Source organism: Trachemys scripta, chromosome 5 (genome assembly GCF_013100865.1).
Source record: "Trachemys scripta elegans isolate TJP31775 chromosome 5, CAS_Tse_1.0, whole genome shotgun sequence".
NCBI lineage: Eukaryota > Metazoa > Chordata > Testudines > Emydidae > Trachemys > Trachemys scripta.
In genome coordinates, this window is record NC_048302.1 from 27154276 (window position 1) to 27179078 (window position 24803).

At 38.7% G+C, this 24803-nt stretch overlaps 1 protein-coding gene across 3 annotated transcripts in view; it reads right to left on the minus strand.

The window, feature by feature from the left end:
- Positions 1–497: 497 nt before the first annotated feature.
- PPP3CA (protein phosphatase 3 catalytic subunit alpha) overlaps positions 498–24803 on the minus strand; it is a 306754-nt gene continuing 282448 nt past the window's right edge. For 2 of the 3 annotated variants that reach the window (XM_034770986.1, XM_034770988.1), the window contains 4 exons: positions 15515–15599; positions 8202–8299; positions 5426–5455; positions 498–2249 (listed from right to left, as the gene is read on the minus strand). In XM_034770986.1, coding sequence (XP_034626877.1) covers positions 2053–2249; positions 5426–5455; positions 8202–8299; positions 15515–15599 — 410 coding nt within the window. In that variant the 3' untranslated portion in view covers positions 498–2052. The remainder of the gene's footprint in view (positions 2250–5425; positions 5456–8201; positions 8300–15514; positions 15600–24803) is intronic. The other variant, XM_034770987.1, reaches the window with a different exon arrangement.

Consider the following 24803-nt stretch of genomic DNA (forward strand, 5'->3'; position numbering starts at 1 on the left):
GCCTATGTCAACAGAGGGTAATCAGAACATCTAGCCTGGATACAGCGCAGAAATACACTATCTGTTGCTGCATGCTAAATCTGCAATGATGTTAGCTGGAAAGAAGAAAGTGTATTGGAAATATAAGACACTAGAAAGACCAGTGAAATAGGGCACACAGTAAATTTTTCACATTGTTTGTCAGAATAGTTGCAGTACACAGTGTAGGAGAAAAACAACTTGGCTTGGAATTTTGAGGAAAAAACAGAAATAATGGCAGTTTTCAGCTCTTTATTACAGTTGAAATGTCCGATAACTCTGAAACGACTTGGTAATAAATTATTTTGTCTTTAGTAAAAAGATGACCTTTCACTAGAAGTTTCAAACATCCTGTGGCTTTTTTCTCCTAAATGGATGTCTTTTCTCCTGTATTAAAAAAAAAGGAAACAATGAGAATAAGGTGTGTGTAGGAGCATGGATGCTTGCAAACTTGAGAGATTCAGCCAGAGAGAGAAAAGCACCTTAAATTCATGCACATTTTTATTGAGTAGTAATATAAAATGCTTTTTTCATTGTTACAAGTGCATGCTTTGATTGCCAACATTTCAGAAGTCAAATTACAAAGGCAAGGCTGTAGGCTGTAGTGAATTACTTGGGCACTTATACAATTGTTAAAAAATATCAATGGACTGTTTTGTTTCATTTTTCTTTTTTAGAATGAACCATTTGTAACCCGTAACTGATATACAAAGGGAAAAAAGTGAAAAAATTACACATTTTGTGGCACATGACAGAACATAACAAAATGACTAAACCATTATGACATTAACAGTTATCATGCATTTAGAGTTTCACATGTAACTACAAACTTATTTAAATTTCACAAGGTTTGCTAAACATGCTAACCATCTATATGTGCACTGACAAGCTTATGTTAAAAACTTTTTAAGAATACTCTCCCCCTTAGATTTTTCAAAGCTCTTTTTGATTACAAAATTTCAAAGGCATTAAGCATTTTTTTTTTTAGAGAATATAAAGTACGCCAGTATACATACATTTCCAGTATAAGTCAGACCACTAAGCGCATTACAGTCCCATACAGGCCTATACAGCCAATTTTTTTCCTTAAAAAACATGCATAGGCAGATTTTTACAGAATATAGATGCTTTTCACTGCACTTAATATGGTGTCTTGTTCACTATACTTAAAAATGCACCACTCATAAATATTTAAATTCAGCAAGCCACAACCAAGACTTGATTTACGAAAAACTGCCCCCCCAAAAAACAAAAAAACCCTAAATATAAACAGCAAAAAAAAAAAGATAAATGTTAGCATTATTCCAGTTTTTTTTTTTTTAAAGTTGAAGAAAAAGATATTTGCTGCCAAATTAGTAAGATAAGTGTTATATTTAAAGAAGGGCATTGAAGCACACTAAAGAAACCTGAGGTAAGCATAATCTGTACAAAATTAAACTGTCTCTCTCTCTCTTTTTTTTTTTTTTTTTTTTCTTCCTTTTTTGGCATTTTTAACAAATTTGCAACATTCTGTTTTTATATTTTTAAAGACTGCCTAATTTATTTTATAGCCATTGTCTGACAAGAGTAGCAAAACATTATCAATAAATAGTCCTTATTTAGTTTGTACATCATTTTGTTAAAAATGTTTTGATGTCATCCATATTTAGTGCTGCAACTGTAAACGTACAATAGTTAGTAAGAAATTAGACAAAGTTTTCATGTCCAGTAACATAATAAAAGGCCTTTCAGTAACATATCTAGAAGTTCCCAATGCAGTAGGAAAACATGTTCAATTCCCCTAACTTTGCAATATATACCAGCATTAGCTTTCATATTTCTATAAGCATTTTAAAGGCATATCCAAAGGAGGTGTTTGGCCCCCACCCCCCACCCACCAAAATAAAGTTTACTATCTCCTCTTAGATGATATTGTAAACTGACTCCAACACCTGGCTCCCAGAGCAAGTAAGCTATTATCAGAGGCAAGAACATCCAACTGTTGATGTGCAGCAATCCCATCATGCCCTGCAGCTAAAAAAAAACAGGAAGTGGTCACTGAATATTACTGCTATTACTGCCATTGCTGTCAGTGCCATTAGTCTCTGAGGAGATTGCCTTGTTGATGGAGTTAAGGTTGGCATCAGATGGCATGGCATCTCTGCGTGGAGGCATCCTCTCATTAATTCGATCTAAGCCTTTGGCTTCTTCAAAACTAGTGATCTTATGCTGTGGTGAGAATCCTTTGATAGCTAAATAAAGGATTATTAAAAAAAAGAAGGAAGTTAGCAAAGTCAAACTGTTGGTATTTTATCAATTTATCAACAGTCAATAGCTGAGAAATTCCCCCATTGTGATGAACAAAATGACAAAAATCTGACACCACAATAGACTTCTTACCGTATTTAGAAAAAACTGAAAAATTAACAACCAATGTCTCTCGCAAACCAAATGTCTTTCAACAAGATTAAATTCTATTTTTTTTTTTGTCCACTTGAGTTTGGCTTAAAATATTATGAAGCTGACATGAAGCTACAATTTGTAATTATGAGCATTGCTCAAGGCAAAACATCTATCTATCTATACTTTGTTGTAATAAATTAAAGCCTTACAAACATTGTGTCCAACCTTAGCATCCTTACTCTGGCAAAGATCCCATGGACTTTCAAGGACTTATTTTTGGAGTAAGGACTGAATAAAGACTTACATACTGTGCCAATCAGAAATCATGTATGGCACAGAGTGATCAATTTGATGGATACACATTAAAGATATCAAACAGGGATAGTTCTATAATCCTTTTGGAATGCCTTACAATTTATTAATCACGGATGAACTGCTCATGTGTTACTCAAGAGCAGTAACTTTCCCTGTCATCACATGGGTCCTAGAAAGTAATTTGGTTAAACTGGAGTAATTCAGTATGACATGGACTAAAAATAGTCTTCTGGCATATTTGTTCCTCTTAATGTTGAAAATACATCAGCATAGGACCCAATAACTGAATTTAAAAAGTCAATGAATCTGTCCTTCAGCAAGTACATTTTCATTGATCTCAGCAGGTGTCCACAGATTACGCAAAAGTATCTTTAGAATCTGATACAACTATTATATTACAGGACTTATTTTTGAAGATACATCTATTTAAAACAGAAGAGAAAAAGGCAATGTAGGCAAAGAGTTGTTCGCAACCATTAATAGAACTTATTGTAGCCTTCCGTGCCTTTTTCTCATCTATTCAAAATCAAATCAATTTACCGTATTTCCAGAACGTTGGTTGCGTTTTTGTTATACTTCTACCTTAACATGCCATATAGCAGAGATAGTGTGTTAGTACCAGGAACCTGCAAACTCGCCGGGACAACAAGATAAAGCAGTTTGAGAGATAAACATTTCCCCTCCCAATCTGACCCAACAGAACCATACCCTACCAAAAAGAAAAGTTTCTGTAAATTCAGCATCCTCTCCCAACTCTGAAGCAGCTAGCACTTTTCTTCTTAGTATCTCTTACAAATAAGTCCCTGGTACCAACATACCACTCACTGAATTTTGTGGGGAGCGTGGAAAGCAGCTGTCATGCTGAAATTTTGCCAACCATTCCTGTGCAAGTGTGTGCACTAATTTGTTCCTCAGGATTAATTTCTTTAACCAATTTAATGGATGTTTCATATTTCAAGTAAACTTTGATGTGCCTGGTTTTTTTTGCATATACTATTTTAACATATACTAATTTAACATAATGGTGATTACTCAATTAAAGGGGGAGGAAAAGTGGAAAGAGGGCAAGGCCCACAGCAAAGCTTCTTCTTTAATTCCACCCCCAAAATAAATATGTCTAATGAACACCAATGCCAAACCCTTAAGAAAAGTTTAATGGATGGGTTAAACTGTGTTAAGTTGGAAATCTTGTCTCCTCTTCTGCAGCCTGACCCTTCAAGGTGCTCAGCCCACTGGGAGTTGTGGGTGATGATCATCTCACAGGATCAGGCCCTGGTGAACAACTACAGTGATGCTATTTTTAGCTTATAAGGGGAAATAACCTTTTATCTGGCATTTGTTTGCTTTATTTAGTAAAAATATGTATGGCTAGAGTGGCTACCCAGTGATAATGGCAAATGAAGGAATAACTTGAAGAATGAATATTCCTGGAATGGGGCTTGCATTCAATCAGTTTTATTTCAAGCAGACATATTATAAACCTTAGTGCTGAGGAATGTGCTCTGCTGTAGTTGCTGGTCAGACAACGAGTATTAGCACTTGACACTGAGAGTATACCAAACACGACACATAGTCACAGAAATCACAGAAAACAGCCAAACTGTCAACGAGAATGCACACTGCAGATTAGAATTTGCCAATAGGAATAGATAATTCCAACATAAATAGCAGCTCGCTCACTGCTATTTAGAAAGCAGTTGTATTTTCTCTTACTTATTTTGTTCTACAATTATGTTCCCTGCTTTATACAGATCAAAAACAAATTCAAATGGCCAAAAAAGGCACTTTTATCATCATACTAAAATACCATGACAATGAGATTTTGTTTTTTGCTAAAAAGTCAACTATTTTTTAGGGGGGCAAGAACAAAATACAACTGAAAAGAATTTTGTTTTAAAGGGGAACTTTGAAATTCTTCTTCCAAAACTTTTATTACTGATTGCATACTGTATATACATATTTAAATATAAAGTTAGATATTAACAGTATGGTTAATAAAATTGCATGTGGATTAAATTAAAAGGATCATCAATAAAGCACCAAAGTTTGCAATACTGAGCATTCATAAATCTTCCGAGGCAGCCAGTCTTTTTAGATCTGTAGCTTAGATGGTGCTGGTGCTAATGGTTGCTCTAATATAAATACCCAGTACATTAACTGACACTACCAGAAGAAACGGACATCTTGCAGACAAATGTCTCATGTTGTTTTACTTTTTAGAGAGACATAAAAAACATGTTGAACTGTAACAAAGAACCATTCAAAATTATTTTTTTACTAGTGACTTCAGCCCCGCCACCCCCAACCACGTTTATAAAGTTGCGTGTTTTCTTCTTTATCAATGATAGCAGAAAATGATTTGAGGCAGAGAAATGATTCAGCCCTAAGAATACAGCTTATGCGCTATGTGTCAAAGAGCATTTACTAACAGCTGCCGTGTCCCCGTCTCTTTCAGCTAAAAGTCCCCTCGTCCCCTTGTGACGCTACTCAGTACTTACTTCAATGTACACAAATTAGAACATCATTGTACCTTTAAGAAAAAAACCACAACAAAAGACTTTCCCCTTTAAAGCAAGTATACTTTGGTTAATACCGAGCCACAATTGTTAGCCCACACCCACACACTCTGTACAAGCTACAGCAAAATGAATACACCCAGCAGAGCCCTTATCTGTTGCAGCAACAACAGAAAGGGGACTGGCCAATTTACCTTCATCAGCCTCAATAGCCTCAACAGTCGCTGAAGGGAAGAAAGGGGGTAGCAAAACGAATGAGAAAAATGAGCAGAGGATTTTAACGCTAAGAACAAGTCAGTGAATAGCAAAGGAGCTAATAACTAATGTTACTGTAAGTGCTGGATTTCGGCACAGAAGACAACACAGAAATGCCATACAAGGAACAGAAAAAGTCTAGTTTGCAGGCTGGTTTGAGCTGTAGAAAATGTTTTGGAAAGCTGAAGGATTCACAAATTAAACTTTAAGAAAAAACAAATTTGACAAATTTTCTTTTTACTCAAAGAAGTTGACAAAAATATTTTCCATATTGTGCATCTGACCTACACAGTGTGCTGTAAAACTACTGCAGCATTTACCAAAAAAATGTGTCAAAAAGGGCGGGAGGGAAATGGCATAAAGCCAGCAGAAGAAATTCACACCATTTATTATCTCAGTTTGGAGAAAACTTGTTGCTATTAGTACAGCACAGGAGTGAAATGTCATTTAAGAGAAAAGGGCAAAATTTACAACTTGTAATATAAACATTTGTTCTCTTTCCTGACTTAAAAAACCAAAACAATAAGACAGAGGGTTAATACAAACTGTGTCTCTTTTACTTGCAAGTTAGCTCAGTATCAATGCATGTCCCAGCTCTATCTGCATACCTCCCTCATTATACCATCATCTTGGAAATCCAAGCATTTTTAACATTTTAAATCAGATGGTATTTAACACACTGTAGGGATATATATGAAATTTAAGGCTGCTGGTAGCAAAAAAAATAACAGTTTGGTCAGAAAAGAAACTTTTATGGTTAGGCGGTTGCTACTCTGTAATGTACACCGTTGTTGATCAATTTTTTAAAAAAATATCCCTATTAAAAATAACCAGTCAGTTTGAATTTGTTCTTACAGCCAGAGACTCAGAGGCTGAAGTGGGCAGGAAATGCAATCTATATGGCACAGCCAAGATATTTATTAAGAAATGTTGATAAAAAGACTACTACTTTAGAAAACGGATTAAGAGTCAAAGCTTTTAGCTTTTCCCCTTTTCTTCAACTTGAGATGATTTTTTTAAATAAAAAAGTATTTTTTTTTGTAGTTATGTTAAATATAGCTTGAGATCAATGCTAAGAGATGTATATTGTCATCCTGTTGCATGGAGAAGTCACCCATGGGAATCCACACACACCACAGTGAGCCTATATCTTGCAGGGTAAAAAGTAAGAGGATGGTAAATCAAGGGACTTGAAAAATAGAAACAAAAATGAAACAAAAACGAAAAGAAATAGAATGACTGTGGTTAGAAATTAAGATGAGTAACTGGATCCAAAGTAGCACCGACACATTAGAAATAAATAGTAACTACTAAAATGTGTACTTCCACAGAACTTATTCGTCAAATTTTCTGTTAATACATATAGTACTATGAAAATGTGCTAACAAACTGTGTAGGTATCAGAATAGTTGGTGAATGGTGTACTCTGTGTTAACTAATGTAATGGTTTGTGTATAGGAATGTTTTACTAAGCCAGAATGCTGCAGTATGAGGGGATTTTCCTTTTAGCCATTTTAACTAGAATTTTTTGGCAATATTCTAAGTTAGTTCGGTTCCTAATTTTTTCACTGGATGACAATAACATTTTGCTTGGACCAAATTCTCTGACAAGTCTAAAGAAACGATAATGAGAAGAGCCTGGATAAAGACCATAATTCTACTGAAATGAGCATTTTAGTGAATCATATTGCAGCATTTTCAAAGCAGAACATTACTCTCTGTGTAACACACAAGTTACAACCTTCTCCCCTCCTCCCACCCAAAAACAAACAAACAAACAAACAAACAAACAAAAAAACACACCACAGAATACCTGAATCTTCTAGGTAAGAGAAAAGAGACAGTAAAGGGAAAAATACAAAGAGAAAGAATATTCCAGGAAGGAAACAGGAAAATAAGAGGCTGAGATTGTGTTAAAAATATAAAGCGAATTTCCATTTCTCACATGTATTGACAACAGAACTATACTATAGAAATATAAAACATTCTTGGGTGCCTGGCATATATTGAATGATAATCAACAAAAAAAAGAGAGCATATAGTAATGTTAAACACTCTTTTGCAACTCCAAATTCCAAGAGGAATATTACATCAAATGTATCCCTGCTACATACTGACAATATACCTGTAACATGCCTTGCTATAAAATTGGAAAGAAAAAGTGTATTGTGCTTGCATACATAGTGACCAGAGTATTAATAAATCCCTTACTTCAGATTCATGCAGATTGTGAAATTGCTTTCTTTTATGTACCTCTTACATCATCATTTAGAATCGTCAGAAGATAAGTTCCAATTCTAGAACTATTTTTGTTGGTGATTCTCAATGAGGAAGGAGAAGATAGACAGAATACAGTTTGATTGCCATTATTTATGCTGAATCTGCAGTACTGCAAATAGCAAAAGAGTTTTTATAGTCTCTTTTTTTTTCTTCTATGAACTGTGTGAACTGAAAGTACCTTTATAGGTAATGCTGATTTATCATGTTTGTAAAGTTTATTTTCTGATTTCTCTCTCTGAAAATCAGTGGGACATAAGTAGTCTTGGAAAGTGGCCTTATAAGAACTACTCACAAATGAGCAAGTACTACAAACCATCTGTTTTATTTTGTACTTTAATTTTTTCCTTTGAAAGACTGTGATTATTTTTCCTTGGCATCTGCAGTTCAGTCTATCGTTTCATACATGTAATGGCACACAAAGACAAACATGCTTACCGCTTTGCAGAGTTTGCTTCCCTCCAGAGAGTACACCGCTGGGCAGCATTCCTGTTGGAGTCAAACCTTTCAGTGTCAGCACGCTCTCACTCTCTTCTCTGTAGAGGGGAAAAAGAAAATCAGTATTTTTTCTTTTCTAGGATTGGAACACAAGCGGTTGGACTGAGGAAAATTTTTGTTTAGTAATAATGCAACAATACAAGTTGCATCCTCATCTTAGTGCCGTTTTAATGTTTAGGCTGTCTTTCCAGGGGGCAAAATTCACCCTTGTGCAAAGGGCCTGCATGAGGCACCACTGAAGTCTCACGTATGCTCTACTTGAGGTTTCAAGTGGCGTATAGGTCTTGCCCAGGTCCTCTGCACAGTACTGGATGTGGGCTGTTATTCAGCTAATAATGTAACTTGGCCCTGTAGAAGTAAGTATGCAAATATATAGAGACACTGTAATGTTGCTGTAAACCAGGGGTGGCCAAATTGGCTTGCGACCCACGTGCGGCTCTTTTACAGTTAAAAGTGCAGCTCGTGGAGTGCCCCCCCACCCATTCTCCACCTACCTGACTGTGGGGGAGGGAAGAGAACTCGGGAACTCTGCCTTATAGCAGGGTGGTGGGATAGGGGCTTCTGCCCAGCGGGGAGGTGGGTTTCGGGGCCTTAGCACCGCGGGGCGCACCTGCCGGGACTCAGGCCTTCAGCAGGTGCAAGGCTGAAGCCGAGCCCTGGTAGGTGCCTCCTGCAGGGCAGAAGCCCCAAGCCTCAGCAGGCAAGCCCCGGCTCTCAAACTTCTGAAGATTATCATACGTGTCTCGGAGGGTCAGTAAGTTTGGCCACCCCTTCTCTAAGCCATCAACATGGGAGCAGTGGGACGAGAGGAGTAATAGCATTTGTTAGCAACACATTTAACCCCTTCCTATGCTACACTCCCCCAAATCAGGACTTTTTTTAACCATCATCTAGACTAATAGCCAGGGATGTAATCAGTTGCTTGTCAGTCATTATAAGGTACCCAGCAATAAGCAAAAGCATTAAGTTGATGGGAAGTTTTAGTCTCAACTTCACCACTGCTACTGTGACAATGACAGTAAATTAGCTTAGTTCATGCACTCAAGGAAAATCATTTTAGGAAATTTGAGGAGTGAGTTTGGCAGGTTTCCAAATATAGAAGTGTAAAGTGTATCATTTTGAATGCACGAGAAACAGCATAAGGAAGAACTCCTCATCACAATGACTGAACAGCTTGAAAAGAATCTCAATATTGCTTTAAAGAAGTATAATGTTGTTTGAATTGATACTTGCTTACAGCAAAAACTGAAAACTGCCCCAATTTCTTTAAGAGAAGCAAATTTTGATGTATTTTTCTTTGAAATGTGAAATTATGTTAATCTGATGGAAGCCAAAATGCACACACACAAATGCAGAATTTGGCCCCAAGTGTACTAGATGGTAATGTATTTTTCTCCACTAACACCAAGAGCTGTCAAGTAAGTATTGTTTTTGTTTAGTAATAATGCAAGGCCCATAGATTTCTGTATGTAAGAGCTTGTCTTTCTCCCCTGCAGCATATTCATTTTAGATTCTACTTACAGCATGAAGATTATGCAGATTGTTTTCATGATTTAAGAACCCAAGTCAGATTCTCTCTTCCTCTATACTCCAATCAGGGCACAAGCAAAGGTTTGAATGTCAAGCAGAATTAACACTGCATTTGTATCACATTAAAGGGTATTAAACACCAAGCAAGGTTGAAAGCCCTCAGTTGATAATCTATTTCTGAGAGAAAATTCATAACCTGCGTTTTGAATTGTCACTTCGCCTCATTTGTGATTGATCTTGGAAAAGGATTCCAATATTTCTTATGGATTTACCTTTACAGGGTGTTTGTACACAGTATTTTCCTGCCAATTCTGTTTTGATGAATTAAGAATATATTGGGTATTTCTCAAGCACCTACTGTAACACAGTATTTATTTATTTTTTTTGCTAACCCTGAATTGCAGCATAGCCTTCTTTTCCCTTTTCTTTTGCTGTTCAGGTATTTTATTTCCACCATAAAAATATGATCAAAAATATAATTCACTTGAAATTATTTATGTGGTCCTATCATGAAGCACTGATGTCATGTAGAAATGGTGGCACTTGTGGCATTATGTGACGTATCCTAAACCTACCTTTGTATGATGACTTTTTCTTAGGGAAATTAGCAAAAGAGTGAAATGTCATTTTAACCCCTGATTTTGAGGTGGATCTTATACTTTATGAGCTTCACATATGTGGAAAGCAGCTTTCTATCCAAGTTATGTCAAAATGGCAATGTGTCAACTCACCTTCACGGTGTATAGCTAAGGAGGTTATGGCTATTCTGGCTCAGAAGCTGATGATCCGGATGTGTTCATACTGTGTGTGAAGTGCAGTAGTATATGATTTTCTGGATGTCTAAAAAAGCCTTTTTTTGGAACTGGCTAAAAATAGTTTTAAGACGCAGCAGAGACTTAAATAAGTAGAAGTGAAGATCCCTGGGCAAAAGACACCAGAAATTGGGGGTGGTTTCAGGTCCTAGTGTGACCTCTACCAACCCATGTCCACAAAGGAGTGGCAGATCTGAGGCAACTAGGGAAATATCGTCTAGAAGAAATTACTATAAGGTGAGTACACAATTGGTTGAAAAACCATATTCAAAGAGTAGTTATCAATGGTTTGCCATCTAACCAGGACAACACATCTAGTGGAGTTCCTCAGGGGACTGTCCTGGGTCCAGTACAATTCGATATTTTTCATTAATGACTTGGCTAATGGAGTGAAGAGTATGCTTATAAAATCTGTGGATGACATCAAGCTGAGAGGGATTTCAAGCACTTTAGAGCACAGAATTAGAATTCAAAATGACCTGGACAATTTGGAGAATTGGTCTGAAAACAACAAGATTAAATTAAATAAAGCCAAGTGCAAAGTAGTACACTTCGGAAGGAAAAAAAAAATCAAATGTGTAACTACAAAATGGGAAATAACTGGCTAGGTGGTAGTACTACAGAAAATGATCTTGGGGTTTATAGTGGATCACAAATTGAATATGAGTCAACAATGTGATGCAGTTGCAAAAAATGGTTAATATCATTGTGAGGTGTGTTAACTGCAGTGTCATACGTAGGATGTAATTATTCCACACTTCTCGGCACTAGTGAGGCCTCAGGTGGAGTGCTCTGTCCACTTCTTGGTGCCATACTTTAGGAAAGACGGGGACAAACTGGAGAGAGTCCAAACGAGAGCAACAAAAATTATAAAAGGTTCAAAAAACGATTTATGAAGAAAATATAAAAGAACGGGTACGTTCAGTCTTGGGAAAAGAAGATTGAGGGGGGACCTCACAACAGACTTCAAATGTGTAAAGGGTTGTTATAAAGAGGATGATGATCAATTGTTCTCCGTGTCCATTGACAGTAGGACAACAAGTAATCAGCTTAATCTGCAGCAACTGAGATTTAGGTTAGATATTAGGAAAAACTTTCTAACTATAAAGATAGTTAAGTATTGTAATAGGTTACCAAGGGAGGTTGTGGAATACCCACCATTGAATGTTTTTAAGAAAAAGGTTAGACAAACACCTGTCAAGGATGGCCCTGCCTCAGCAAGGAGGGAAGGTTTAGATCAGGGGTCGGCAACCTTTCAGAAGTGGTGTGTCAAGTCTTCATTTATTCACTCTAATTTAAGGTTTCGCGTGCCAGTAATAAGTCTCTATAAGTCTCTATTATATAACTAAACTATTGTTGTATGTAAAGAAAACAAGGATTTTAAAGTGTTTAAGAAGCTTAATTTAAAATTAAATTAAAATGCAGATCTGATTAGTTTAGTGCAGTGGTTCTTAACCTGGGATGCAATATGCCCTTTCTGGGGGCGCGAGACATGCCAGATTTTTTTAGAAGGTAAATCATCGAAAACACAAATTAAGTACAGGCACATAAGTACAACTACTTTGTTTCATCAAACCTATGTATTTATTAACATTATACATGTTTTAATGATTACTGTAATATACAAAGTTTTTAAGTTTTCAAGTTTTTAAGCTAATTGTAGTGTAATTTTTGATAAGGGCTGCAGAGCGCTGGTACCAGGCCAGGAGCAGAGCCCTGGGCTGGCTGCTGGTACCCCAGACCGGCAGGAGGTCTGAGCAGGGCCAAAGGCCCGGATCCCGGCTGGCAGGGGGCCAGGTGGCTGGAACCCCAGACCAGCAGCGAGGTGAGCGGGGCCAGCAGCAGGGACCCCGGCTGGCAAGAGGACGGCGGCTGGAACCCAGACCACTCAGCCCGCCACCGTTCTCTGCCAGCCGGGGTCCTGGCCAGCGGCCTGGCTCAGCCTGCTGCTGGCTGGGGGTTCTGTTCACCCAGGTGGGCAGTGGACTGAGCAGGGCCGGTGGCCGGGACCCTGGCCTGCAGCAGCGTGTCACTGGCTGCCTACATTTTTCTAGTATAAGATCCCTAGGTGCCTATGCCAGGCAAGCTGCAGCCTCACTTTAGGCATCCAGATGCCTAAACCCCAGTGCGATTCATGGATTGGGAAAATAGGGGCATTCCTCTGCCTAACCTGCCTGTGGGGCCTGATCCAGTAAGTGTGCTCTGAGTTTGCTTACTGGATCGGGCCCCTGCAGGTGAGCTCACTCAAAAATGGCTGGTAGAAGGAGGTGGTGCCAGGGGGATTAAGAGGACATTCCTCATAACTTTTTATCCCAGTGGTTAGGGTACTCACCTGGGATGCAGGAGACCTTCAGTTCAAGTCCTTTCTCTGAATGAAGGGGAGAAGGTAGTTGAACAGGGATCTGCCACCTCTCAGGTGGAGTGCCCTAATCACTGCTCTATAGGGTATTCTGATATCTCTAGCTGCACCACTGTAAATAATGAAAGAGTGTTTGGGGGAGAGAGAGAGCACACATGTGCAAGCATGAGAATGACTCTGTAGCCTGGTGGCTGGAGAACTCACCTGGGAGGTGGGAGACCAGGATCCAGTCCCCCTCGCTCCAATGACTTTTAAAATTATTTATCCGCAGTGGAACAGCTTCAACAGGAGAGTCTGAGGAAGCCCCAAATCAGAATACTCTAAAGCCCAGTGGTTTGGGCTGCTCCAAAATCTTTACCCCCTCACCTGGAGGGGGGAGCTTGAACTGGGCGGTCTCCCATATCCCAAGTGAGTACCCTAACCTCAGGGCTAAAGGTTATGAGGGAAATAGTCTTTGTCCTCCTCCTCTTCCCTCTCCGTCAAGAATCCCAAGCAGAAGGATGCACCTCCTGCAGCTCAGACTTAGGCACTCATCTCCCTGAGAGGGGCAGGGCTTAGGACACATTGTTCTTCTTGGCATCGCCCATGCCAGCTGAGACAGAGAGCTGCCCAGCATGCTGGTTTTTGTGATATTCTGAAAGACCTACCTCTCCCTAACCATTGTATAGGGAGGGTAAGCACCTAACTCAGGTTTTGTGGATTACAGTGGTTTTCTACATGCCTAAAATGTTATCTGATAACCTAGCCCTCAGTGCTTACGGTGCTTAACAACAGATCTGCTTTATTATGACTCTGGTTCTAATTGGCTGTGGATAACAAGAGCTTCATAGTGCCCCACCCAGATTTTCTGTCTAGGAAGCTCAGCCCTTAAAGGCATAGTCCTCAATACCAAAGTTGTGTCTGCTCTTTATGGATATTAAAGGTCCAGACCTGAAAAGCACTGAATTGCTCCTGCAAGGAGCTGAGTGCCATCAATATTCACTAACTTCAGCATGCTCAACAGCTTGAAGAATCAGGTACCACAATTTCCCATCCTTCTGTACCATTATGCAGTGTGCTGTGATCTTCCAGAGATACAGAAATGCAACCATCTCTGATGCAGAAGGCAATAGAAATGAAGGTTGGTCTTGCTTTGAACCGGGGGTTGGAACAGATGACCTCCTGACGTCTCTTCCAACCCTAATCTTCTATGATTCTATGAAATCTCTTGTGGATATACTTCTTTTAAAGTAATTTGGAATCTTTGTGATGAAAGAGGTTGTACATGTAAGGCCAGGATTTTCAAGCGTGCTTCAAATTTTGCCCTAATTGAAATACAGTATTTAAAAGGAGGCTGGTTTTCAGAAAGCGTTGAAACTCTGCAAATCAGACGTCTTTAAGGGGTCAGACTAGGTGCACAAGAATTGAACCACCTCCAACTGAGCACCATTAGTTACTCTTGAAGTCTGTACCATGTAGCATAAATTGTTAGTGTATTTATTAAATACCAAATAAATCAGATGAGCATCCAATATCAAACTCTTTTGTAGGTTTTAGTCTAGACTTTTATTAAGCCTTTTCCATGATAAAAGATGCTCAGAAACATAAGCTGGGTGCCACAGAGTCTACTCTTGGAGGTTATGGTACGAAGTCCTCTGTCTCAATATGCTATTTAAGACCCTGATTCTGAGGTCTGCAACATATGGGCCACCAGCTGTGCCCACACTGCCCACTCATTGTAAATTGCAGGACACAATCAAGTGATTCCAGTTAACGTCATCTGTAATCTTGAGCGTAGCCTTCAAATATTTGTTTTTTTGCCTATCATACCCCTTACTTGAAAAAAAAATATCACATCAAATGACATTAAGAAACACACTTGAAAAAACAAACATTTTGCATTAAATGCAATAGCTATAAAAGAATTGCAGAATTGCACGGGGAAAAATTCCTTCTGCTGAGATGAAGAAAATGAGTTTTCCAGAAAGAGCTGTAAGAATAGCACTGTACCGTATGTTTTCTATTCTACTTAGAAACATCAGCTAGAAAGTTCTAAACTTTAGGCAGCAATTAGTTCCTCCTGCTCATGTGTTATTGGAGCAGTGGAGATCAAGGGTAACAAGTTGCTATTGTTTGTGTTCATTTCCTGGAGTTTTAGTTAAATGAACCTGATGCTTTCATCTTTAAACATATTCACAGTAGCAGCAACTGAAATGGGTGACAAAGTGTGACAGGAGGCTTCCTCTTTAATGAGACATGTGTTATGCCTCGCATACTCTCCCCGCATTGAACTTTCATAGCCGAGTGGCTAACAGAGTGAACTGTACACTTGTAGAGAAAGATTCTTAATAAAAAACTCTGGATGTTGAGAATTTTAAAGGAAGTTTAACAGAAGTGCTGTGGAAGGAACTTGGTATTTCAGAATATTAGCAATTGACTGTTCACAGACAACGCTGGATAGCACTTTGCAAAAGGGCTCAATGCATCTTGTTTGATTGGCATGCTGAAGCATCAAAAAGTTACTAACTGGGCAACGACACAGCGTTCTGGCAACTTAAAAAAAAAAGTCCTACCTTAGGACAGAGAACACTCTGGCCATCTTTCCTATTGCTCGGATCTTGTTCCTAATAACCTCCTTTCGAGCTGCAGCTGTTGCTCCTATGTAAAAAAAACATTAAAATAAAAGGTAGTAACTTATAAGCACTATATCACCACTTTGTATTTTGAACACAAGTCTTTTACAAATCTGATGCATGTCACAGTATATTGATAGTATACTTAACTCTATCTTAGCGCAGTTTGCCAAACTAAAGAGCCATCTCTGTAAGGGAAGTTTAAAATCCCAATTTTGGTAATTTACAGTTGAAAATGTTTCCATCACTTCTGGACATTCCAGCCATCATATTATAAGTCCCCTGATAAATGCATGTGATTATTTTCCTGCTACCCATTAAAGCAGCTTGGTTCTCACCCCTGTAAATTCATTTTGTGCTTCAAAAGTTGGGAACCTCACCAAATCATGGTAAAAACAAGGTCCTGAAAAACGAGTCAATCAAGATGCTAAAAACAGCATTGAATTAATAACAGTATCTGTACCCTGAAATATCTTCAAGGTTTTATTTAGAAACAGTTAACAAAAATGATACAGCTTAAATGTAATTCTTAATTTTGCCACTTCAAATGAAAATAATAGACAATTCGTAATTATGGCTCAGCTTCATTAGACAGAGCAAAACATATCATATAATATTAGGCATTAGCACATATTTCAATTTGTGGCCTCTGTCCCTGGGATAAAGTCCTTTCCTTTGCTTTTGGACATCTATAACTCATTCACTATCTATTCTCTTTCCTTCATTGCTATAGCATCTAATATGCTGCTACAGAATATTTTCTGGTACTCCAAATCCTGTTGCCCAAACCCATATGCTCTCACAATACCAGGAAGTACTGAGATAGAGCAGCCTCATTACATTGTTACATATTAGAACATATTACATTAAGGCATGTTGGTGGGGAAGGGAAAGGTCACCAAGCCACAACAACAGACCACCCAAGGTGAAGGAAGGAAGGTCTGAGTGTGCAAATATGTTCAGGTCTCATTTAAGTGTGCTGGCAGCACCACTGTAGTTAAGGTTGAAATGAGCTTGCCATTTAACAGCAGATTTCTCTAACTGCTCTAACATCCATATATGTATTGAGGTTTCCTTGAAAATAGCTGCTTCTCATTGGGGCCAGGTTAGAGTTAGTAGTACAAATTTGGGGTAATTTGAGCAAAGGGATCCTGAGATACAGTGCCCCTAAAAAAAAAATCTGACAGTATAATTTCCAGTTAACTTTTTTTTTCTTTTTTGCTCACACCTGTGGTTCAAACTACTATACTGGTCCACATCATCTGATACCACCCTATTAGGTCTGATCTCAGCTAGCATCAAGTGCCACATCGAGGAAGCAACTTTTTAGAAGTTACTAGGGGTTAAAGATAGCTCTAGAAACTGACACGAGCCTGGGCGATGTGCTACACCGAATGATCTGTGAAGACTCTGCAGGACTGCTGCTCCAAGGTGGACAACTGTGTGTACAGGGGCCCTCATGTTGGAGTCACTTGGTAGCTGAAGGCAACAGGCTGTAGTCGCATACCCCAAGGAATATGTATTTGAGTCCTGGCCTTGGCAAATTTCTGAGAATGTCTGCTGGACACATTACTACTTTTTGCCTGTCTTTTGCTTTGGGTTACGAGCTGCTAAAGAGCTTCTTTGGAAGTTTTGCCCCAAGAACAGCGCTTTCTCTTTATGAGTCAATATTTTAGAGTGTTCTGAAATCCACATGCATACTAATGTTGTTTTGATAATTATGGTACCTCCACTGGGCCAGGGTTAGAGTTAGTGGTGCATCTTTGAGGTCATTTAATCAAGTGGTTCCTGAGACACAGCCCCCTCCCATAAGGAGCTGATTTTAATATGGAAATTTTAGAGCAATTTAAATATGTACAGAGATTGTCTTGAAAACTCGTATGTAGCAACAGGAATTAATGTAGCTATTGTAGTGCAAATTGAGAGTCACTTGATCAAGGGTTCCAGAAATGCAGCCATTTGCTTCCTCTTCACTCCCCCATCCCCTGAGTGCTACATAATTTGCAAAGTGCTCTAAAATCTATTTGCAGAGGTATATTGCCTTAAAATTGGCATGCTAAAATCGAGGCTGGAAGAGAACTTGCAATACAAATTCGGGGTTATTTGATCAAAAGGTTCCCAAGACAAAGCCTCCACAGAATGGACTTTTGATTTTCAAAGTACTCTAAAATCCACGCACATAGTGAGATTATCTTGAACACTGGTAATACCACAACAAGGGTACGGGTATGCTATGTGATTCAAATTTGGTGTCATTAATTAAGGAGTTCCTCAACTACAACTGCACTCAAAAGATCTGATGTTAATATTCTAATTGCCCTGAAACGCACATGCTTAGGGAGCTAGTCTTAAAATTTATATTTCACACCAGAGGCTGGGATAGATTTTTGAAGATGGGGGAAGCGAGCATGTATTGAAATGAATGGGGCAATTCACAGCTATGTTGCAGTGGGTTGTGCAAATTCCTGTCCCCCTACACTAGCCCATGAAGTAAATTAAGAAGTCTGGGGTTACCCTCCTGTCTTCCATGGTATCTCCACCTGGCAGATGTGCTCTATAGCCCTTTGGTTACCACTTTCCCTCCCCTCCATATGACCCTTCCAGCTCCAGTAGGGGCATGGCACAGCCAGGAGGACAGAACTAATAGCTGAGTGGTGGTGAGATGTTCCCAGGAAGACCTTCTCCCTTCTGTCCCCCACATACAGATGCCACTCAGTTATGTCCCCCACACTACCACTACTTCCTCAAAAGACAAGGGAAATTCACTGCCCCAAAACGTCATTAAAACAGAGGTTGACTGCCAATGCCATGTACTGTTCCAGAAGCTGAGTGCACCTACATTTAAAACTCTGATGACCTCATGAAGTAGTTAAGGTAAAACAAACTTAAACCTCCAAAACTGGGAGATACAGGATTAAGGAAATGTTTCCTAAATCAGCACACCCACATGGCATTCTGCCCCCTTTCAGCAATGCCCCAATAAGTCCCTGGGGGAGATCATATAACTACCCATCCCAAATATTTGGAGGACAGTGTGCAACATATACAGGCATAGCGTGGGGAAAACTCTCAGGCCTTGTCTTGACTAGGATAAAGATTAAGATTCGGTACAACCTACTTTCAACCACTTTGCCCATCACCCAGAAAACGGGATCCTTATTTCCTCTAGCTGTAGCTGCACCTTTTCTCAGAGCCCCGGCAACCTGCTGTAACTTATTTCTGGATCAATCCAGCTACAGCTAACACAGCAAGCGTCAGTAGGAAAGTATGGAGAGGAACAATGTTGTTGGCTACAACACAGAATAACACTGCCCAACACAGAAAAGGCCAGATTTTGTCACAGGGTGCCTATTGCTGATTGCAGAGGGCAGAGTTAAAGTTGTGTAGCAGTAGCAGTGTGGTCCCATGGGACCATTATCTTATCTCTATAGTTCCAGATTTTTAGAGGCTTATGTACAGGTGCATTTGACATTCTGGACTGACATGAGCCAATGTAGTCAACCTTAACGCTACATTAATTAGTGACATTATTTATGGAAGTCTTGCACACTGAATTAGTTACAATTCAGCATTACCACAAAGCACAAATACCGTATGCACTTCCAAAGAAAATAACCACTTGAGTCAGGCAAACAAAATTCTGATATCTTAAAAAAAAATTACCTCCAGTTTATAAAAGTCCCACATTATAAAAAAGTACCAGATCTTCAAATGATCACCATCATCTTAGGAGTGCACTCCTATAGAGCTCTGAGTGAAAGAAAAATGGAACTTGCTGAATGTCCAAGAAACAGACAACTTCTATGTAAACTGAAGTCTTAGCTGTCCAAGCTCCGAATGCAAAAAGAAAAATACTCCATAAATGCAGATCTTTCAGTCCCAGAATTCAATAGGAAAATTAAATGAAAATTCCTATTTACAATTCACATTAAATTAATGAAATACCTATCAATGCTTTAACCACCCAACTATTTCATTCACAGATGCCAGAACAGTGGTGGTGAGGGGAGGAAATAATGCAGTTAGGTGGGAGAAGGTAAACAGACACAGAGAAATTCTTGCAATCATTTGTAGATGAGTAAGGTCAGGGCCGGCTCTGGCTTTTTTGCCGCCCTAGGCAAAAAAGCCACCTGCCAGCGTGGCAGGGGAAGGCGCAATCCCCGACTGGCCAGAGCGCCGGGAGGAGGACAGAGAGCCCGGCCGGGGCTCTCCGCTCTCCGCAGCGGCCAGAGTGCCGGGGGGAGGGTGGAGAGCCCCCAGCGGCAAGAGCGCTGGGGGGGAGGGCGGCGAGCACATGCTTGGTGGGCTGGTGCCTGGAGCCGGCCCTGAGTAAGGTGCTCAGATACTGTGGCAACGGGTATGATAGATGGAAGCCCAGCAAAAAGCAATGCGCCCCTAGCCTCTAACATGTATCTTGCTTCTCTACAGTTGGAGCATATACAGTGACTACAGCTAAAAGCATTTAAGGTGAAATCCTGACATCACTGAAGCCAATGACAAAACTCCCATTAAGACCAGGATTTCACACTCTCCCTGTGTAGTTATAAGTATCCTACAGAGAACTGGAGACTTTTGATAAAACTACATGAAGATTTGCTGAGCACTTTACAGAGCCTGCAGAGAAATAATTCTCCCAATCTGTGAGTTTTCCACACATTTCAGTTGATGGCAATGCAGTTGTTATACAACCCAGCTCAGTTGCCTATCTTGTTTAATAAGCTACTGCCAATTTCTCAATTGCAGCTAAACTCAGGATGGACTAAGAGCACAACTGAGAACACAAAGTTTTATAAGATGGTACTCACTAGTATTAACAAGATGTCTAGGTGGCAGGATTGTTATTTAGATGTGTTAGAAATTGTGACAAGAGTCTACAATTTTTTCCCCATACTTGTGCTAGTGTATTTTATTTTCTGTGCTCCTATGAACAATAGCTCAAAGCGTTCAGAACCAGAAATAAGCCCAACTCTTTCATCCTTCATTAAAGAAAATGCCATGACCTCAAGAACTGTACTAGGTAGTAACAGACAAACTGTGTGATTGACACAGCAACATGTCATGCAGTAGGTGGAAATTAACCTTTTACCCCAAATACTGCACTTTTTCAAAAATGTAGGCATGGGCTCCACACACAAAACATTCTGATTGGTGCATATAATTTCACAGCCATTCAGGAAAATACATGTGCAAGTTATGCACCCAACCCAATACACATATTCAGTTACCACCATTTGTGTGCTCAAGTATTGTAACTGTATGAACAAGCACAGGAGTGCTTTTATGTATAGCTCCTGAGCCCTATCATCAATCATGAACATTTTGCCTTTTACTGTTTTGGGACATCTATTAAACACACCATTGTTTCCAGGTATTTTTAATAAAACAGAGTAACTATTTCACCTGTCCTGAAATCACAAGTCTGTATCTTAAAATGTAAAATGAAGACAAATGTTTTAGAACCGTCTTTCCAATAAAAGACTACCTTTTGTTAAGTGTTAGTGAATCATTCTAAACAATAAGGAAGTGTGGGTTAAAAGTCATCACCATGAAACAAGGATCACCTAATATTAGAAATAGTTAAATGGAAGATTTAAATGACAATTTAACAGTAGTCAATTTCTCTTCTTCAGGGATTACAAGGGCTTATTTCTACTTGAACTACTATGTAATCTCAGTTTTCTTCAACTAGAATTGAATTCTCAAGAAAGAAAGACAGTTTTTATTCCCTTTTCTTTCTCTTTTTTTCTTTTTTAAGAAACAGCCTCCACCTACTCGGTTTGCCTTTAGACCTCTAATCACCGGAGAGCATCCCTTTTCTTTTGTGTTACAAACCCACACTACTTGATCTTACAAGTACATTTATTTCTTCAATCACTGTTTAAAATTCAATTTACAAAACAACTACTTTTCAGAACTAGAAAAAACAGCAAGAAATAATCTTATCTGTAAAAGTAAAAATAAGTATAAAAAGTACTTAACCATACCAGATAATAGGCTCAGAGTAAAATAAAGTCAATTTGATAGCACACACATAATATTAAAAATATTACTTCTGAGACGTTTCTGACTCAATTGCACCTTCTAATGAATAGTAAAGGCGAGCAAATAGTTTTAAAATGTATCTTTTTCTGTTTGCAAATTGCCTACAAGTAATTTATGTTTTTGAATTTTTATTTGCCATTCAAAATTATTTGCCAAATACCTTCTGTGAATAACTCATGTCTATTCAAGAGCAATTTTGAGTATAGGATAGTCACAACTTGAGATTGGACACATAGGTCACATGGTATTATTTCTATTCCCTGATTATAAAAACAACTCTTAGAATCAAGTTTCCGGTGTAAATACTTTGATTTATGAGTTCCAACTTCACCCCTGTAAAAAGGATATACCAAAACCTGCGTGTTACTTCAGATGGACTTAAATCCATGCTTAAGTGGGAATTAAATGGTTCATAGACTGCAAGTTGGCCATCTGCAGAGGTGAATTTCACCCTTTACATATGTTCTCTAATATCACTTAAAATGTACTTGTTCTTTAGACATTCCTGCCAGAAAATTAACTTGCTAGAATATTTGCATAAAGGGGGACAGGAACACAGCCAAAGTTAAAATCTGCTTTTTTATTCAAACATTTTGAATATTATTTTGTAAGCAGGTATTGCTCCTGATATAGTGAACAACAATCTGCATAGGCAGCTTGTTTGACACCTATGATATTTTACTTTGCCTGGATATGTGATTTATACCTTCAGACTTAGAAACAGTGCAAGGAAAGATCAGTATAGTCTCTTAAAATATTCTGTGAGTGCAGGGCTAAATGGATGGATAATGCTACTGAGTGAAAAAAAACAATCAAGTCCTTCTTGATGTTATAGAAAATCCCAATAATTTAAAAACTGTATTTATCACTAGGAAAATAATACAAAAATTAATTAAATGTAAGCCCTTCTAACTAATTTAATACCTTTCTTCTGTGCATAAATAGGATCTTCTTATGAAATTCCAGGGGGAGGGGGGAGAAACGGATCAGTGAAGTTTGGAGAATAAAAAAAAATAATAAAGAACATTTGACAACATCAATGGAAAAGCAATATTTATGTAAAGTCTGAAAAACAGAAAAGAAACAAATTAGGGAGGGAACAGCCAAAAAGAAAGAAACAGAACTTAATGATGAGAAGAAAAGAAATACTGTTCTGCTTAATCTGAATTTAATGTTAGTAAATTGTGCAGTGAACTAAAATGCAGCTAGACAATCAAACTAATCCTAAATTTTGAACTTGCCATCCATACATGCAATAGTCATTTTTTAAATCCTCCTATAATGCACCTGCTGATTTGATATTCTCATCAGGCTGAATAGGCTGGAGATGCCACTTCTGGGAAAGCCACATAAACCATCCCAGTAATACTGTATACCATGCTGAGAGCTCTTCTCCCCAAGTACTGAGAGGAGATACCTCCAGTCTATATCAGAAATGCATGCACACCCCAAAGGCTAAAGGCAGTTCAGGGGTATTAAAATATGAGTCACCAACTGCCCTGTTTCTGAAATTTCAGGGTGAAAGCAAAGCTGAGATCACCCTCGTAAGCCATCGGCTTTGATCAGCATGGGAAATGTGCCTGTGCTACCTCCACCAAAATTAATGATGCATGCTGCATTTACGCATTTCCCAGTATGATCAGACCAGAGGATTTCGCACTAAGCAATTTATAATAATCAAATAGAAGCAAATATTATGGATGCAAATATTTTTAATAAAAAACAGCTCATTTTTAATGCAATTTAGTTGCAGCCATCAGGGTCCAGGCACATCTTTTCCACTGGAGCACTCATTTGTCACATAGGTTAGGAACTGCTCTCTACACACCACTGCTAAATAGTCCCGTAGGGATAGCATCAACGTTGTCAGGAAGAGGTGTGAAAAATCTCAGTATTCCTCCAATGAGTATTCTTCCAGAAATGAAAACAAATACATAAAATTCTCCTTTCTCACTTACCCAAGGAGATTATTATGCAATATCTATTTTTTTCTCATTTGGTTTTATGGGAAAAAAATTGTCCTTTGTTACAATTAAGGGACTGATTGACTTGTGATGCTGAGACTACTATATATGCAGCTAGTAATATACACGGTCTTACTAATAATAGGCTTAGCTGTGATATAAGACAGTGGCTTCTCCTAAAGGTAATTCAGTCTTCATATCAGCTCACTTCTGAGTCTGCCCCCACATAACGATCACTGTGTTGATCAGTGTCCAGTGGGAATGTTTCATAGATTACTGTCCACAGTAGAATGGAAGTTTGATCACCAAAACTGCATTTCGCTTAATAACTCAGTTTAGTCTTGAAGCATACTGCTTTATTCACCAAGCCCCACAGCTCCCAACTGGTGACTAAATGCAGCACTTAAAATTATGATTGCTGCTTTTTCAGTGGCAGGGTTTTAAACCTGAGCTACAACATTGAAGGTGCTTTGTGACATGATAATTAAACCAGGTAATTAAGAAACCTCTTTGTGACAGATCATGAGAGTGCAGCACACAAAGCAAGCAGTACGTTTGTGTCAAGTTGTCTATTATATTATTGCATCACTTTAATTAGTAGCTCATAAGGTTTTTAATTATTTCAATCAAATGTGTTAGGCCAGAAATGCTGCTAATTAAAATATGATGGTACTCTGGATGTATGCTGGTTAGTCAGAAGTACTCTTGTTGCTAGGTGATATGTATGATGTGCAAACCATACAACACACTAGTTAGCATTCACCCAAGACATTTTTTGATGTAACAGGTTACATACCAACTACCATGACAAGCAGGAAAGAAGGGGAAAAATAGGATGGCAAGGGAAAACTATCCAAATTTGCTATATTATAGATTTAACATTTCTGTCTCTTTAAAGCAGATAAAATTAAAAAGCCAATGCAACCAGCCAATGGAACATATGCATTTTGGAAGGGCATTAAAAATGTTATTTAGGGCCCTCCCCCCCCTGCCCATTAATAGACACTGCCTATAGTGAATGAGGATCAGGACCGGATAAATATCTCCTTTAAGCAAATGAAATTTACTGCGTACTATTTCACATCAACATACTCTGATGACAGATTGGAACATGCATGACCCAGGTCACTGTTGCTGATTCACAAGAACAGCATGCAGTCAAGTTGGGTGGGTTTGGTGCTTTAATTTTGGAAGGGACTAGTGATGTGCGAAAGGTAGAGGGA